Here is a 19280-nt window from a genome sequence, read left to right as displayed (position 1 = left end):
AGCACTTGCCGCAAGATATTCTCATATTTTCTACAGTAGGTAGTTTATGAAATCAAAAAATATTTAGTTGTTTCTAGCGATATTCCTAAAAACATAAAACTATTTTTCTTTTAAATAATTTTGTGTTAAATATTTTTGGACCTCCCTGCAGTACCTATGTGGACCCCTAAGCGGGCTGCGGACCCCCAGGTGACCAGGTGAATATCTTAAAAACATTTTTTTTTACCTTTTATTTAACTAGGCAAGTCAGTTAAGAACAAATTATTATTTACAATGGCGGCCTACACCGGCCAAACCCGGACGATGCTGGGCCAATTATGCGCCGCCCTATCGGATGTGATTCAGCCTACCCCTGCTGTAGACGATCCCCATTGTTCTCCTATTATCAGATCATACAAGGATATATCAATATGTACAAATATTTATATTTACAGACACAAAGGGTTCTTTACATCCACAACGCAGGAGTTCGTTACATTAACACTAGGGGTTTGCACATAAATCAACCCAGGCAATATATTTATGAGACTCCGAGATATACAGTTTAAAATCAGATGACTAATTCATGCATAACACACCTGGCAGTTTGGGGAGAAAGAAAGTGACAATGTGGATCATTAATTATGGTGGTGTGGGAGGAGTAGATTAATTGTCTGGAGGATAGGGATGCTTTTCTGCTGATGAGAGTGTGGGTGGTGTAAAGTTTGTAGGCTAAGCAGCTTCTACTGTCTACAGGGCTGGATGAGTCAGACACCTGCATCTATTAATAGTCTGAGGTAGCCTCCTTTCCTCCTTCCCTTCTTGCCTCGTCTCTCTCTACATCAATGGTCTCCAACTCACATCCTGGAGAGCTACTGTGTGTGCAGGCTTTTGTTCTAGCCCTGCACGTCTGTTTCAAAGAATTGATTAAGCTTCATCCATTATTTTTCTACCACACTGCTTTCTCCTATCCTGTTTTTTCATATGAGTGTAGATAAAGGAGAGGAAACTAAGGAGTGGATGCCACTACAGCCACTATTGAGCTGCAAACATTATTGAGATGTACTTTAACTTAGAGATAAGTGTTCTCCGTCTCCATGTTCAATAGCTGCATTTTCACAGGCAGCCCAATTCTAATATTTTGCCCAGTTATTGGTCTTTTGACAAATCAGATCAGATCAGATCTTTGACAAATATTTGGCAAAAGATCACAATTGGCCTGCCTTTGTAGCCAGGGCAGACTAGCAAAAGCTACTAACCCTAACTCTCCCTCCCTTCCCCTCTACCAACTGAAACTCAGCCGAGGTTTAAATAGCCTCTAAAATACAATAGCCTGTGGGGCCATGGGCACAGCAATATCAGTGGGTTGGTTTGGAGTCTGGCTGATAGGAGTCTGATTGGATTTGCTCACTAGCAGCGTCTTAGCTTTGTATCTGGTCTCATGGAGAAATGTGCATGGCCACGCTTGAGCTTCACTGACGTGATTATGCATGCAAAGATAACTTGCTGTATATCCTCCTGAATGTTGGCACTGCTCCATAAATCTGTAAGCCGCTAAGCTAGAGGAGGAGCAGGGGCATGTGAATTCTATTCATTCAACTGTGCCTGTGTCATGAAGAACATGAATGGTTGGAATACTCATTGACCAATTGTGAGGCAAGACTGGAACTATCCATGTTATAATTGATTTGATTAAAGCTGTCTCAGATTAGATCATTTTTCTACCGTCTCTTATTGTATCACTAATCCATTGGCTTGATATATAGTCAGGTCCAAAATTACTGGCACCATTGATAAAGATGAGCAAAGAAAACTACACAATCGATAATACGAATACTGAGCTATATTGTATTTTACATTTTTTTTTTGCAACGTGTATTTTATACTAATACAATTGCTCAGAGTAAGATTTTAATAAAAATGTGTACTTATAAAATCATTTTCTCTCAGAAAGATAGGGGACAAAATGATCGGCTCCCCTGTTTTCAATGCCAATACCTTGTTTTCAATGCCAATACCTTGTTTTCAATACCACCGAGCCTTTTTCTAAAATATTTTATGAGATTGGAGAACACATTGGGAGAGATCTTTGACCATTTCTTCATACAGAATATTTTCAGATCCTTGATTTCTAAGCCAAACCACCACTGGCCTGTGTGGCCAAATTACTATTTTCATGTCTTTTTTTTTTTGTCAGCCAGTGATTGTCAAGCAAATAAGTGCTATTTAATATAAACACATTTGGTATCTCCTGGCTTCCACACACAGCCTACAAGCCATTGATGCAGACCTTTTGAAATTCGATTTATAAAGTGTAATAAATCCACATCCACTATAGCCTACACTATCACAATAAACCCATTATTTATTTAAGACTGGTCTAAATAAACATGATATGAAGAAAATGTAGTACTTTTCAGAAGGACAGAATAGCATTCTCTTATGTTAGGCCCTGATATGGCTATGCCATATGGCTGTGGGCTACACTAGTTAATTTAGCAGACAAGATTTGCTTAGAATTCGGAGCCTTTTGCGACCAAAGTGGCCGCTGGGCCCTTGGGCTGAATATAATAATCAGAATTCACTTCTCCCGGCTGCTGTGTTCCGAAGCGCCTCTCACTCACATGGCTCTCTCAGATATCTCAATTGTTATTAGCAAATGCCTGTCAGGTGATCGGGTCCCTCTCGCAGGAATCTCAGTTCCGCAGTAGGCTACAAGTGAAGACAAATGCATCCGGGAAGCAGCTGCGTGCGTCCCTCATCGAATTCCGAGTTTCATATTGAAGCTGTTAGAAGAACTCTCCACATTTAGCCTACTTTTTGTCAGCCAACAAGATGAATAGGACTAACGAACAGCAAAAGCCTCTGTCAATCTACTATCCCCCATAGTACAAAAGTTGACATTTTATTGGTCAACTTGTCCTTCTGTGCAATAAATAAATATTCCAAACATACTCTGGGACAGTTGTGGGATGCAATAGATCCCAAATGAATACAACCACTCGCATCAAAACAACCAACATTTAAAAGCAATTAGGCTGATGCAACCGATCAGAATGTTTATCTTAAAATGTTGATAACCTATTAGGATATTTCTTCACGTGAATGTTATGCATATAATGCATATAAATATCTTATTTTTTAGGGCCATGAAGGTTCGGATAGATTTGTTCTCCCTTTAATAAATAAAATCATCACTTAAAAACTGATTTTTTTTGTTGACTTGGGTTATCTTTGTGTAATATTTGTGTGATATATAAGTGTGACAAATGTGCAGAAAAATAAGAAATGAGGAAGGAGGAAAATACTTTTTCACAGCACTGTATGTTTGCCAGTTAGGCTATACACCGGTTGTAAAGTGGATTAAATTGAAGAAGTTTGAAAGATGATTGGAATCTGTGTGTGTAGCCGACAGGTAGGATGGCTCACAATAGTGAAGGTGAACAGGTGGTCACTGGTCAGATGACTGAGAGGAATTGAGGAGACTGAAGCAGAAATGACGTTAACCACAAAGTGGTATATTTAATGGTTAGTTTTTTGTTTGCTGCATAACAAAGGAAACAGAACAACATGTATCAAATTCATAATCCCAAAGTCAAATCAAAATAACAATCATTCTCATTATTTACATAATGAATTAGTTCAGCAATTCAGTTCAATATGAAGCATGATTGAGTCATTTAGGATCATAACCGTTCATCATAATCATAATGCAAATAAATCGATCAATTACTCAATCTATAATCTCAATCAATTTGATCTCAGGATGATCAATTTTGCAAATAATAATTACATTTCATATTTCATACTTCCAGATTTGTCTTATGTACATACTGTATCACTCCGTTACATTTGATCATATATCAATGGTTTAATTGTGCCGTGATGATCTGTACGCCCGTGATCATTGTCCATTGATATAACACAATAGGTTTGAAGCGTGCTCGGCAATCTGCGCTCCGCGATAATAACTATAAACAATATCTGATGGTCCGCTCTCCCGAATCTGTTATGTTGATTTGTCAACACACATAATGTCTGGATTAGAAGGAGTTGGGGGAGAGAAAGCAGCGAGTTCGGGGCGGTGGCCGTTTCCTCCTTTTAATGAGTTGAGATCTGTCTGACATTTCCACCCGACCTAATTAAAGAACTCTTGCCCAGCTGCGCAAGCGGCCATGAATTAAAGGGCGATTCTACCAACTCCATTGGCCTTTTCCACAGCCACCTTGGGATCTTGTTGAATTCCACACTCCTCATAAAGCTCACCCCTCCACGTCCTCTGTCATCTCAGGGAGAGGAATTATCTGGGCAAATGGACAGATATACGTCGGGTTCTTTACCTGGATCTCCCCTGATCGAACACGACCATCGGTCTCAGGCATGGTCTTGGTGATATGGCCCACCACCCAGGAGGCTCAAGGGAGTAAAGGGTCCATTATCATTACTACTTGGCCAATGTCCAGGCTGGCCATTTCCCTCCTCCATTTCCCTCTGTGCTGTAGGATTGGTAAGTAATCCCAAATTAATTGGGCCCAGAAATGGTCAGCTAAGAGGCCAAGCGAGAACGGGCCAAGTCCCCAATTTTGGGCACAGTTGCTCCGGCCGCTATTGGTGCTTGCGAGGGCTCCTCATCCTCCAAGTATCTAGTACTTCCACCTCATCTCCCCATATACTTTCTCTGGCCCGGTGGAGAAGCTTCTCGTAACTCTTTATGAGGAGGCTGGTGAGAGGGTGTCTGGAGTCTCGGATAATTGGATGGATAGCATCAGGATCCAAGACTTATGCTTGGCGCAGCCTCCCTCCAACGCTGATCATTCCGGGTATTTGGCCGTACTCTGGGGCAAGTGAGAGAAGACTGCTGTCCTTAGCCACTTCCTTACCGGCTTTCAGAGGTTTTAGCTCCTCAGGGAAGCTGACTGCTTGGGCATACTACAGGAGGAGTGTCTCTGCAGTGAGGGAGGTGGTTATGGAAGCCACCCCATCTGAGGTCTGGTTGGTGGCGGTGATCAGATCCTGCAGTGTTTGGGATTGTGCTGGGTCAGGGAGAGCTGTTGTTGGCTCAGTAGAGATTTCGTAGCATTGGATACTTGGAGGACAAGGAGTCCTTTGCAAGCACCAATACACTTGCATTGAATGTCAGCGATGGCGGGCCGGAGTAACTGTGCTCAAAATGGTGGACTTGCATCCCTGTTCGCTTGGGCCTCCTCAAACCCCCCTTCTGGTCAACAGGAGTAGATTTGGCCAATTTAGTTGTGATACAAGCCTTATCAAAATATATAGGCCTATGGGCTAGGCTACGTGAGGTGTGTGACTATGATTTTAAAAAAGGCGCAAAGAAAAGGCATGTGCTGTTTCTTGCCTTACTGCACACATCGGGCATCATTCACAAGTGATAGGCTAATATTGCCACCCATCAGACTATTCTTAATTTAATGTTGTCTTTACATGTACTAAATATTATATGTGTGAAATTAGGTTTTGATTTAGAATGGACCACTAATCATGCATCTGTCTCAGAACAGGGGCAGGGGAAAAAATACATGTCATCTATGCACTTAACGTAAACTCACTCACTTTTGCACATCGCCTTGGTCTGTACAATTGACCTTATTTTAACGCCCCAAAAAACGTAATACTTCCACATCAACTGTAATGTCATTACCAATGTAAAGCACATTTTCTCCGCTTTCCACCAAAATCCATGCCGAGATCTCCACGCTGCCCGTTTCTGCATAATTCAACAAGGCAATGGGCTCCGTCGGGTCTTTTTATAAATGGCGGGTGGGGAAGTGAAACTAATGCGTGATAGTGAGAAGGAGAGATGTGTGGGGAAACTGCTTTTTTTCACTCGATCTGTCCAACTTATCGCCTCTAAAATGTAAATAAAACACTAAAGAGTTTATATAATGTTTCTTTACTTACCTATTTGAATGTTTGTGCTGAATTTGAATCTGGTTTTTAGGGCGGTGCTAAAGTGATCTTCAGAAGTAACAGCGGCTTTGAGAGTCATGATAGCTCGCAGTGATGATGCAAAAAATGACTAGGTATCCCCCCCTTACCCCGGTCACTGTCTATTTCTTGTTTTTAAACGGTGAGAGAAGTGCTACACCTGGTGGAGAGAGATCGTAAGACAGAAATAGTTGCTTTATGCGTGCTGTACGTTACGGCATGACACGTCAAGATGTAACGGAGGGTCCTTTTCTTTTCTTCTCCAATACCATAGAGCCATTACCATATTGATCAGCACTTGAATAGAAACGTAGTTCACACCCCAGATTTTAAAGTCAACACAGTCGCTACAGTCCCATTAGTTTTCTTTACAGCCTCGTTTGAATGTTGCGGTTGCGCACATTTGTACGGAATGGGGTGAGTTCACGTTAAATAGCGAATGGAGGATGCTTTTGCCAAGGTTCATTTTCATTCTAGCCAGATAGGCTATACTCCTGTTGTAAAGCGAAGCAATGTGTAAAGCAATGTGTGAAGCGAAGGAATGGTCTATTAGAAAAGGTGAGAAATAAATATAGTAGACCTAGCCTATAGAAAGTGGATGGGATCCTCTTTGTAATACAGGCAATCTCAACTTTCTCACGCAATTGCATAGCCTATTGAAATGTTGCGCAACATGAGCTCATGGGCACTCAGTGTTTGATTTGATTTTCGATTATATTTGCATTAATGTCTGAGTGATTAGAGGGACAATAGAGAGTGGAGTACCAGGCAGTTAGCCAGTTTGGTAGGCTACTAATTACCATCAACAGCATCAGAGCTTTGGAGAAGCCTGATTACCATCAACAGCATCAGAGCTTGGAGAAGCCTGATTACCATCAACAGCATCAGAGCTTTGGAGAAGCCTGATTACCATCAACAGCATCAGAGCTTGGAGAAGCCTGATGACCATCAACAGCATCAGAGCTTGGAGAAGCCTAGTTACCATCAACAGCATCAGAGCTTGGAGAAGCCTAGTTACCATCAACAGCATCAGAGCTTGGAGAAGCCTAGTTACCATCAACAGCATCAGAGCTTGGAGAAGCCTGATTACCATCAACAGCATCAGAGCTTGGAGAAGCCTGATTACCATCAACAGCATCAGAGCTTGGAGAAGCCTGATTACCATCAACAGCATCAGAGCTTGGAGAAGCCTGATTACCATCAACAGCATCAGAGCTTGGAGAAGCCTGATTACCATCAACAGCATCAGAGCTTGGAGAAGCCTGATTACCATCAACAGCATCAGAGCTTTGGAGAAGCCTGATTACCATCAACAGCATCAGAGCTTGGAGAAGCCTAGTTACCATCAACAGCATCAGAGCTTTGGAGAAGCTTAGTTACTGAACGGTCACGTAGAATTTGAATGCAGTCATGACTCGTAACCATCAGTGTGGTGGTAATACGGTCACCATTAACAGCCCTAATTGGCACTTGGATTCAAACCGGTGCTTGGATTTGAACCAATGGTCAGATGACATGAAAATAGAGCTCTTTGGCCATGCACACCAGTGGTGAGAAAGATGGTGGAAGAGAACCCCATATCTACTGTAAAATATGGTGGTGGATCTTTATGTGGTTATTTTCCTCACGCTGGTCCTGAGGCCCAAAATCCACAAGGAAATGGTTACTTAAACACAAAATCATTATTTTGCAATGGCCATCTCTCTGAACTTGAACCCCATTGAATACATGGTTTAAATTGAAGAGGGAAGTCCTTAAGCTCAGACAAAGGAAACCAAGAATCTGGAAAGATTATTTTTGGAGGAATGGCCTAAGATCCCTCCCAAAGTGTTCTTCGGTCTCATAAAACATTTGAGAAAAAGGCTGTCTTTATACTTGTGAGGTATTGAAAACACGGGCAATAATTTTGACCCCTATCTTTTTGAGTAGAAAATATTAAATCTCTTTCTCTGGGCAATTCTATTAGTATAAAATAGTATAATTTGCTTTTTTTTTGTTGCATACAATATAGCTCAGTATTTGTATTCTTTTTTCTGTCTTTTTGCTCATCTTTATCAAGGGTGTCAATACATTTGAACTTGACTGTAGTAGCTGACATTCCCATGATCAACAATAGTGCCTTTTCACAATAAACGTTTCAAATATTTTACATTTCCCAGGCTCGAGAAGAATTATTCTCCAATGAAGTGTTCTTTACCGTTACCTATGACTAATACCATTAATTTATTAATACCTGAAATACCCTCCTTTTCAGTGAAGGGAAAAGCAATCGTTTGTCTATTATAGCTCTTGTCATTTCCACTAGCGCTCTCTCTATCTTTTGTTTAGCTGTCTTCTTACTGCCCCCCTCCCCCATTGTCTAGTTTTTCAAAGTGTAAATTCTATTACCGCCTCACGCTGATTTCCCCTGCCATCCTCTGGGGGACTTATATAAATCACACACAACTTTCCTCACAGATAATGCTCTATAAAAAAACAGACAACAACTCCAGCTTTATATTTAAATGGTATGACAAAAACACTCACAGAAAAAAAAGGCGGGGGGGAGGGGATCTGCCCTAGAAAGACACGTTGCTATTGCAGTTGAGCGTAATACTGAAGGCTTATTGGAACAGCAGTGTGTAGCAGAAATGGTGTCGAAGTGGATATACTTTTTTTAAGGAGCTTTTGAATCCTTTTACTTTATCCTGCAGCGACTTTTTCTTAGCTGACCTAGCCAATCTCAACAGTCATGTCTAAGTAAAAAAGTTGGCCTTAGACTCTAGAACCTGGTTGCCTGGCTACCCATCCTTATCGATCAAATCGCTGATGAGTTTTGTTTTGCACAACGCCCCTCATTTTGAAGTCACACAAACGACTTCTAGGATGGCAGTTTCAGACCGAATGGATGTAGCGATCGATAGCAGCAACGGAATTTCATTCGGGGTGAGTCGTCAGGCAAAGAACTTGGGGTTACAACCAATGATTCATATATACACTATGTGGCGGTGCTTTGAAGCCACCGCACCTCCATATTGGCACCCCCACTGTTGTAACAAATATTTTGGTAGCTATAGAAATGCATTTATTAATGTCAACATTTTGTTTTTGCCACATTTATTTGATTAGACACCATAATATTTTGTAATTATATTATGTGCGCTAAACATTAATCTTTGTGTATATATATGTATATATATATATATATATATATAAAAGATTATCCTTAAAGTATCATTTAAAGTTCTATTGTTACTGTCCCCACTGCACTCCATTCATTCCTATGGAGGACTGCTCCTTCTGGGGAGTGCCAACATGGCTGCCCGGTGGCTACAAAGCCTCTTATTGGCCAATGCATAGCATCAGAAATCCAGGGTTTGTATACTTCATTGGTTTAAACCAGTTTGTGTGACTGCCTATTAATATTTGTTTTGTTCCGATATCTCAATAACATCTCTGTCTGTTGGCTTTGGAGCTCACTTCTGCACCAGCTCTTCTGTCTCCATACTGCCACTGTGTTACTGTCCCTTGATTGTTTTCTCTCCTCTCTGTTACGCCGTGTCACCTCGTCTCTTCCTCTCACTTCTCTATCTCTCATTCTCTCTCTTGCTCTCACCTTGTCGGTTCTTTTGTATGTATCTGGCTCCGCTGCGTCTTTCTCTAACTCTCTTCCTATACCATCTTTTACCTAGCCCATGTCTCCTTGTCCTCTCAACCCTTATCTCGATTTCTCTCCCTTCCCTTATAACTCACTACTTCTTCCATCCTTCTTTCCTCACAGCAATTTTGAAATCAGATTTTTAACAACCACAGTGTTAAATGTAACACTTTCTTAGTGTGTATATGTGACTCACCGAGAAAAAAAAGTGTTAAACTAACACCCCCAGAGTGTTGGGTCCCTAAAACCACGGTTGTTTCAAATTCTGACTTAAAGTAACACTTTATTAGTCTTTGTTACACTTTCTCAGTGAATAACCATGTAGTGTCACAGTAATTTGTTTGGGTGTTTTAACACTATAGGGTGTAAAGCCATATTTGCATATTTCCCAGAGTGCCTTTTGACTGGATGTTAGTTATCCACCCATGACTGTGTTTGTTAGTGACAGTGACATGGTTGTGCATTAATTAACTTATAGTGCTGACACCTTCACCAAGTGACTGCCTAAGTGAATGTGTTTGAATTAATAGTAATGGCCTAGTATTCCTTAATGATATGGTCTTAAAGTCCAGGCTCATGGGCCACATCAGACCTGCAAGTCACAATATGCTGGCTTTCAAATTTTTATTTTATTTTATTTAACTAGGCAAGTCAGTTAAGAACAAATTCTTATTTACAATGATGGCCTAGGAACAGTGGGTTAACTGCCTTGTTCAGGGGCAGAACGACGATTTAATTTTTTTTTTTTTTACCTTGTCGGGTCAGGGATTCGATCTAGCAACCTTTCTGGTTACTGGCCCAACGCTCCAACCACTAGGCTACCTGCCGCCCCAAAGTGATTTGTGATTCCTATTGGAATCCAGCCAAAGGGAGGATATTCAACAATTGTATCACCTACAACCTGCGTTCAAAATGACTGCTATGGTAAAGAACTTGATAAATAAGACTACCTAAACCATCTCAGTAATAGGTGCAATGAGTCCAACCACTTACATATTGGATAAGTTTAGAACAATTTCAGTCATTTATCTTTGTATAGCATAAGATCAATTCATCAATCAATGTTCATGCAGAAACATAGATGTTAAAACAATCTATTCTGAAAATCCACCAGCAACAAACAAAGCACTCGGAGTTAACGGAAATTCACTCCACACAGTTGAGTAACAACACCATGCCGTGTTGATTCCACTGTGATTCAAATAACACTGCAGATAGCTTCCATTTCAATCCCACTGGTGTTAACCCCACTAGAATCAACACTCTGATATAACACTCAACACTTTTTACCTCAACACCGAGATTTAAACACTTGTACATTCTCTGTGCTCTCCCTCTTTTTAACCCCCAATCTTCTCTTCTCTCCCTCAAAGGTCCCTCCAAGGTCTGATGATCACCACCCCATATCGATCCCATCATTCCTAACATCTCTTCCCCTCCAGGGTCAGAGAGACGTCAACCCATCTTCTGACCCCTCTTTCTCTTCTCTTCCAGGGCGAGTGTCGTTCTTTTCCTCAGGGTCGGAAAACCTTCACCGCGTAGAGCAGGTCTCGTGGGGAACGCGCTACGCCATCACAGTCTCCTTCACCTGTGACCCCGCCCACGCCATTTCAGACCCCGCCATGCCCATTACCTCTGTGTGACAGTGTCGCCCGGAGGACTCCTGCAACCCAGAGACGGGAGAGAAAAGGGTGGTGAGGAGAGAAGAGGGGGCAGATACGTGATTTTCCCTGATAATTCAGCAACACCTGAAATAATATTTTCTATATCAGCATCTTATACTTAAACAGAAATGAATGCTTTTTACTTTTCTATGTGGTGCTGATCACATCACTGATGGTAGAGGCAAGGAGAAGGACAAAGGATAATACACACTGGTCTAAGATCAGTTTTATCAGTGCCAAAGTAAACAGGGTGTACTGCTTTCTGACAATAGGATTCCACTTACTACACAGTGTGTTCTTCACAATATAAATTAAGTGATTTAAAAGTAAATTGTTTTGATACAATGTTTAGCCTTTTTTCTTTTCTTTGTCACATTTCCATTCCATGGTTGTCTCTATACTGATTGTGTTGCAGAAGGGGTCAAATGTAGTCCGGGTACCAGTCTCTTCAGCTACCATTCCACTCCTCCTTGGCAATGACAAAGAGTGTCAAGGTGTGGAATGTTAGCGAAAGAGACCGGTACTTAGGCTAGGTCAAATGCCTGTGCCCTCTATTTCTATCTAATTTCAACTTTGCCTTGTTTATTCCTCTGTTTTGTTTCTCTTTCAATATTTGTGCGCCAATGGTTTCTGCCCCACTAGAAACTGAATGGCTCAAAGCACAAACGGGTCTCAGAGAAATGGGCTTTGGAGAGGTGGAGTAGTGGTATTTGTACACCTCTTGACAACTTTCCTATTCCCTCATGTGAAAGTATCAACCTGTCGAAGCACCAAAGGGCACTTCCATGCCCTTCACTCTCACTTACATAGGGAATGTGACAATGTGTTTTCTTCTGAGAAGAAACCCCACAGTTGAAAAGTAATTAGTATTTTTATGTGTCAAGCTTTAGCATTTGATCAAATGGGATATTATTTGAAGATTGTCTGTGGGATTTGGAAGAAATAAAAGAACCTGAAGTAACCTAGTTTTGGACAACAAAATCATTGAAGGGGGGGGGGGGTGCAGAATTGGGCTTACGACTTAAAGTTGTGCCATCACCTCCCCACCTCTGGCTATCTGAAACACACTAAGCCCCTCAGGAAGTCATTGTACGAGCCTTCAGCCATTTTACGCCCTGATACTCAGGATAAGACATGGTGTTTGCAATTTCTAGCTAAGGACATGGTCCATGCGTCTGCTTATGAAGCCTGCTTCCCTAAACGAATCGGGAGGATGCTCATGGCATCCATACCGTGACAAATGCATTTTTATTCTTAACCTCTCTACCCACTTACTCCCAAACAATTTTAAATAAAATATTATTGGTAGAAAATGAATGAGCGTGTTCCCCCATGCAGCAAGTACAGTGTTTATTTTGTACAAAACATTAAGAACACCTTCCTAATATTGAGTTGCACCCTGTTGCCCTCAGCGCAGCCTCAATTTGTCGGGGCATGGACTCTACAAGGTGTTGAAAATGTTTCACAGGGATGCTGGCCCATGTTAACTCCAATGCTTACCACATTTAAAGGGTGGATGGGCGAGACAAAAGTTTAGATGAAGGGGAGGAGACTGGTTAAAGAAGGATTTTTAAACCCAGAGACAATTGAGACATGGATTGTGTATGTGTGCCATTTAGAGGGTGAAGGGGCAGGACAAAATATTTACAGTAAGTGCCTTTGAACGGGGTATGGTAGTATGAGCCAGGCTCACCGGTTTGAGTGTGTAAAGAACTGCAGCGCTGCTGGGTTTTTCACGTTCAACAGTTTCCCATGTGTATCAAGAATGGTCCACCACCCAAAGGACATCCAGCCAACTTGACACACAGGAAACTGTTCCGTGTGAAAACCCCAGCAGCGTTGCACATCTTGACACAAACCGGTGCACCTGTCACCTACTACCCATACCCTGTTCAAAGGCACTGCAATATTTTGTCTTGCCCATTCACCCTCTGAATGTCACACATACACAATCCATGTCTCAATTGTCTCAAGGCTTCAGAATCCTTCTTTTACCGGTCTCCTCCCCTTCATCTACACTGATGGTGGATTTAACAGGTGAAATCACAGCTTTCACCTGGTCAGTCTCATGGAAAGAGGTGTTCATAATGTTTTGTACACTCAGTGTATATTTCAATTGCCAATGCATTGATTATCAACTGACTTTTGTCACAGAATGACAATTGAGTTGGTTAGATTCTGTGGTTGTGGGAGGGAACCACATGACATATTGGAGCAGGGGTTGCATCACAATAGTCAAAAGTGGCTTCTTCTCCTTTGTACACACCAATTCAAAATAAGGCATCGCCATATTACTTTCACCTGTGCTATTTATTCCAGTGCTGGCGAAGGAAAGGACACGAGGAGAGGTAGCCCTAGGGACTGTTATCTGTTGGGTTGGGTATCAGACGGCTGGCACACAGGACCAGTGTGCCCTGTAATCCATGCCAGTGAGTTGGCAGAGTTGAAATCCTATTATGTCTTTACCTGATCTTTAAAGCCTCAGTCAGCTCCATGTCGGTCAGTTTATTTCACCCTCAATCAGATCAGTCTTTTTGGACATCGGATGCATATTAATAACCGAGTCTGTTGTCAGGAAGCCATGTTGAAAACATCAATAAAGTGATGATTGACAAGAACAGCATGCCTTGAGCTATTGTAATGCATGACAAGTCTTGTTAGAGTCTGTGTATGTTCCGTTCATTTGTTTTAGCTTCAGTATCGGTTACACACAGAACTAAATCCCTCCCTTCAGTTCTGTCTGGAGGGGGAATATTAGTTGTGAGTGAGCCCAATAGCTTATCTTTAGTGAGGATAGAAATGAACTGTTCAGAAGTGCATGTGAGTACAAGTGTGTTACCTAGATCTGCTCCTCAGGCACAGCTTTCATCTTTGAGGAGAGAAGGATGAGGAGGAGGAGGAGAAGAAAGGGATGAGACGAGGAGTGGGTGGGAGGATGGAAGAGTGTGAAATTAGGAGAGGGGAGGTAGAAACAACAGAATGGAACACACACGATGGAGCACACGTAAAATAAACTGCAAGAAACGGTGGAAAGTCTGTTCCACGTGTTGGTGGAGTGCTGTGCATAAGAGTTCTGGTTCACACTAGGGGAAGTGTTTAATTCAAAGCTGTTGGACCGATCTTTTGGGTAACAAAAACCGTTGAAACGCAGGAAACCTGTGGGATTCGAGGCACTCTTGTTTGTGTGTATTGAAAATCATTTGAGATTTCTTCAGAAATAGTTCAATGCGTCACAGGGACTCCGATCAATACCAAGAAAATACAGGCTTGATAAACACACTTTTTTTCTCACCTCCTTTAGATAAGAGTGCCGTGAACAAGTTCTGACCATTCAAAGAGGACCTTGTAGGACCAAGTCTCAACTCCAAAGCGACACTCACCTACTAGCACGATCACCCTTCTATATCAGTTGTCCACATTGCTGATCTCTTCTGATCACATCATTTTTCCATTGTGAAATATCAAATGAATTGGTAGATTTAGCTGAACACTGTCTTCCGCTTCCTCACTATTAAAGAAGTTCCGTAGTTAAAAACGGCACATGAAGACTTTCTTGCGGTTACTTGATGCAAATGGAAAGTCAAGGTCCAGTGCCATTCACCTAATTTTCCTAACATGTCCTCCCTCGTTAAAACACACTTCAAACGGTTAAACCTCCAATTGTCTCTCATTCCTGCTCCACGTACGTAACGGGCATAGCCCAGCGCCTGTTGGAGTGCTCTGAGTAATACAAGCCTTCATTGGCTGATAAACCGCATCCCAGTGTTTACACTTGAAGAGGCTGCGTTGCGTTATAATTTCCTTAAACTGCCTATTTACCATCCTCCGCCTTGAAAAAAAACAGATGGGGATAGGAATCCGCTCGGCTCTGCTCAGCTCCACACAAGCTGTGCATTCCAAATGGCATCCTATAGGCCCTGGTCAAAAGTAGTACACTATATCGGGAGAAGTGTGCCATTTTAGACCCAGAATGCAATCTGAGAGTATGATGAACATCAGAGAGAATGTGAAATATTCAACTAGGCTCCGGTGTTATCTGCTGGAGTCATTTATTATTATCTGGGACTAATTAGGAGAGAGAGCGAGGTACACCGTTTAAGCTTTTTCACCGGCAAATGTCAATGTTACCGATATGCGCAGGCCACCTGGGACTTGGTGTGTGCCCGGGTGCGTGTGTGTGAAAGGAAGTGTATAAAACCAATTTCCTGCCATTTGGCTGTGTTTTATCTGCGTGGGTGAGAGGTGAGTTTGAGGAGGTGGAGATGTGAAGGCAGATGGTGGTCTGACGTGACACTGATACGGTTCCCGTTGGAGCAGATTAGACTAAACAAGCTTCTGCCCAGCACAGGAGGCCATCTTAATCACCGTTATAGACTCTACATAAAACATGAGGGCTGATTTAGCGATTGTTCATTAGCCGCCAAGAGGACAGCACAACCGGAACAGACATTCCTGTCCAAAATAACAAATAGATAATTGTATCTGTATCAAACTATGATATTGATCCAGTCTGATCAATTATGGATCACACACCGATAGGTTTCCATTAATGATCAATGAAACACTGATATATGATCACGATTAATGAGAATTGTGGTGACTGTCACTTGTAGAAGGCCCGATGTAAACAAGCCAATCTAATAGCAGAGATTTCAGCACCATGGCCAGCGGTCATACTAGTGTTCCAAAGTTCCGACCGTCAGCACCACATGACAGTAGATAGCGACCATCACTCAGGTGCTTACACTGAAGGAAGTAACTCTGCACTCGGAGGATAAAGACAGGAAGGCCTATACAGTTTCCTCACCGCAGTACAAATGAAGGAGAGGAAAGTATATTTTTGACTATTGAGATAACACATTCTTCTCATCCAGACGGTGACAAACCAGGGCAGAGGGAAGAGATGCTTTTACTGTGTAACTTTCACATCTGTCTGCTATATTTTCCACCTCCATGGCGAATCTTCCTCCCACCTGCTGTGGTATTCAGTGGACGTCGTTATTAGAGTCAACCTGCCATTCACTGTAGCCACGGATGCTAAACACTGAAAGACAGCAGGTGGGAGTCAGATAGATTATACAAGTGTAGTAGAATATAGCACAGGAGACTCGGAGTCAAACAGAAGTAAAACCAGTTTCTCCTCTACACAATTCATTGCTCTGCCATGAATTGAAACTAGCCCTGATTGACCTGTACACTGTCAAGTCATATCTAATTTGAGGGATAGGAAGAAGGAAGGATAATACAAGAATAATATACCCAGCCATATGACAAATGCATATCTTAGCAAACTACTTTTGTGCATTTGACAGATGCGTAAAAGGGATAATGATTACCTGTTACCTGTTGCAGTTCCAAAATCACTCTCTCTTTGCACGGGCTCACTGTCCCTGCAGAGTCCCCATCACCAGCGTCTCCGAGTTAAAATCAAACTGATTCGAGGAGGAGGCCGACTTCCCGCAGGAATACAAGCTGGGAGCGCGCTGCTTAAAAGACGAGGTGTAGCGGTAGAAACTCTTGTGTCTGTTCTTCAGGTATTCCCTGTAGTTCTTGGTGAGGAGGGTGTAGAGGAAGGGGTTAATGCAGCTGTTGCTGTAGGTGAGACAGGCCACCAGGTAGTTAATACAGGTGTGTGTGTGAGATGCCAGGCTTAACGGTTTGTTGTGGTACAACGGGAACAGTTGCCATATCCAGAACGGAAGGAAACACGCCCAGAACACCAGAACTATAGTGAAAATCATTACCAAGACTTTCTGCTTCGGGGAGCGCTTGTTCCTTTTGTTGATGACCGAGTTCTTCTGGGACTCTAAATAAGTCCGGGCTAACTTCGTATACAAATAGCCGATAATCAACCCAGGTGCCATGATGCTCGTGCCAAACAGAACAGTCAGGTAGATCTTATACGCCCGGGGCGCCCAGGTGGGCGCGCACATCCTCTTCACCCCCCCGTTGGGCGCGCTCTTAGTGGTCTCTGTGACCATGACCATCATGGGTAAGGTGAGGACCAGAGAGAGCAGCCATACCCCCCAGGCCAGGGCTTTTCGGTAGCTCTTGGAGCGCCGTACCGTGTCAAGGGGCTTGGTGACGGCCAGGTAGCGCTCCGTGCACATCACAGTGAGGGTAAATATGCTGGCGTGCATGGTGAGCAGGTCCAGGCTGAGGAGGATGCGGCAGCCCACATCTCCGAAGTACCAGTCCTTGAGGAAGTAGGTGCACACCACGAACGGGATTGTGGAGAGGTACAAGAGGTCCGCTAGCGCTAGGTTAATGATGGAGATGTACATGGAGGTGGCGAAGCGGATAGAATGACACATCACTACTAGAGTGTACACGTTCCCCGACACGCCGACTATGTAGACGACCGACAACAAGGTCCCGAAAGTGGAGGTGATAACCAGCTCGTCCACGCTGCTCCCGGAGCCGCTGTTTGGAGCTGGCGGACTGACATTATGGTTAACAGTCTTGTTGTGGTTCATCGCACTGTCTGTGTGTGGAGCCTCTCTGGTGTCGTTCCGTTTTTGTTCCGATGTATTGTTTATGGTGAAGAAGTTCTAAAAGATGCAGCTAGGTTTAGTTGGTCACTGGTCAGTGAAGCGCACCAGTGCAGGTTGTGTGTTGACTTTAGTGATATCTGTCTGCGCGCGCTGCCGCTGCTCTTCTCCGCTTCTCCTGACGTCAGTCACTGAACTCTTCCCCAGTCACACTCTCATGGATATTGCATAACATATACAAACATAACACTATATATAGTACACTATATTTAATTAATTCTGAATTTATTCATGAACTCATTAATTTTGAGCTGTGACAAAATAAGTCACATGCCAAACAAGAGGGACTGAGAGAAATAAGGAGGTGCGTTTCTTACATAAACTTTGCCTGCAAAAAAATGAACAAAGATTGAGTATGGATTTCCTACAGATTAATATGTTAATTTAAAAATGGTAGAATTCCCATTATTTCAAGGAAAGAGAGCGGGACACTTTTACGCATAAAAAGGGTATTGTGATATTCATCTTTCTCACCTGGACCTACACAAGCGTAGGTATTAGGAAACATCAAACGTCCCTGCTTCTGGCACAAAAAAAACGTTCGATTTAATTCCCTTGTATAATCTAAGAGGTGAAAATATATTTTCCATTTCCTCAAAAACGTTTAGACTAATGACGCTGCACAGGCCATATAATAATATACCACTCACTCGATTTTGTGCATAAAGAAGTTGTTGAGGTTTGAGAAATAGATTAAGTGAGCAATTTACGGAAAAGGTGTGTGCAGATACAGCCCCATTGAAGAAGCACAGGTGTAACGTCTTTATTCCAGTCCCAAGAGAGACTGTGTTATGTGAGATAAAAGATGTCTGCAAGATGGGAGGGGAACAGAATATAGGAAGCATACAGTGCCTTGCAAAAGTATTCATCCCCTTGGCGTTTTTCCTTTTTTGTTGCATTTTTGTTGATTTCATGTAATGCACATACACAAAATAGTCAAAATTGGTGAAGTGAAATGAAAGAAAATGACTGAAATTTTTTCAAGTAGTGAGTGCATATGTATTCACCCCCTTTGACGGAGGTTCACCTGGTTTAAAGGGAAACATTTAAATGTCTTGGAATGGCCTAGTCAAAGCCCAGGGAAGTGAATAGTTATGCACACTCAAGTTTTATTTGTTTTGTTTTGTTTTGTTTGTTTTACAATAAAAATAATATTTAGCATCTTCAAAGTGGCAGACATGTTGTGTAAGTCAAATGATACAAACCCCCCCAAAATCAGTTTTAATTCCAGCTGGTAAAGGCAACAAAATAGGAAAAATGCCAAGGGGGTGAAAACTTTCATAAGTCTCTCTCCGTCTCTCTCTCTCTCTCTCTCTCTCTCTCTCGTAAAGCATGGTCATTCGGTTTAAACTGGTGGCTACCTCATGAAGCTGGTTGAGAGAATGCCAAGAGTGTGCAAAGCTGTCATCCAGGCAAAAGGTGGCTACTTTGAAGAATTTCAAATATAAAACATATTTGGATTTGTTGAACACTTTTTTTTAGGTTACTACATGATTCCAT

General features: G+C 42.3%; 2 protein-coding genes across 2 annotated transcripts in view; one reads left to right on the top strand and one right to left on the bottom strand.

The window, feature by feature from the left end:
• uts2r2 (urotensin-2 receptor 2) overlaps positions 1-12190 on the top strand; it is a 33030-nt gene extending 20840 nt beyond the window's left edge. Inside the window, exon 9 of the mRNA XM_029684849.2 lies at positions 11060-12190. Coding sequence (XP_029540709.1) covers positions 11060-11208 — 149 coding nt within the window. The 3' untranslated portion in view covers positions 11209-12190. The remainder of the gene's footprint in view (positions 1-11059) is intronic.
• Positions 12191-16610: 4420 nt separating this feature from the next.
• On the bottom strand, positions 16611-17838 carry LOC115144573 (urotensin-2 receptor). The gene has a single exon (XM_065002302.1). The coding sequence runs from the start codon at positions 17703-17705 to the stop codon at positions 16611-16613; it is 1095 nt and encodes a 364-aa protein (XP_064858374.1). The 5' UTR covers positions 17706-17838.
• Between the last annotated feature and the right edge of the window lie 1442 nt (positions 17839-19280).

The sequence above is a fragment of the Oncorhynchus nerka genome, linkage group LG16, assembly GCF_034236695.1.
Source record: "Oncorhynchus nerka isolate Pitt River linkage group LG16, Oner_Uvic_2.0, whole genome shotgun sequence".
NCBI lineage: Eukaryota > Metazoa > Chordata > Actinopteri > Salmoniformes > Salmonidae > Oncorhynchus > Oncorhynchus nerka.
The sequence above is the reverse complement of the archived record's forward strand: the minus strand, read 5'-3'. Positions and strand labels throughout refer to the sequence as shown.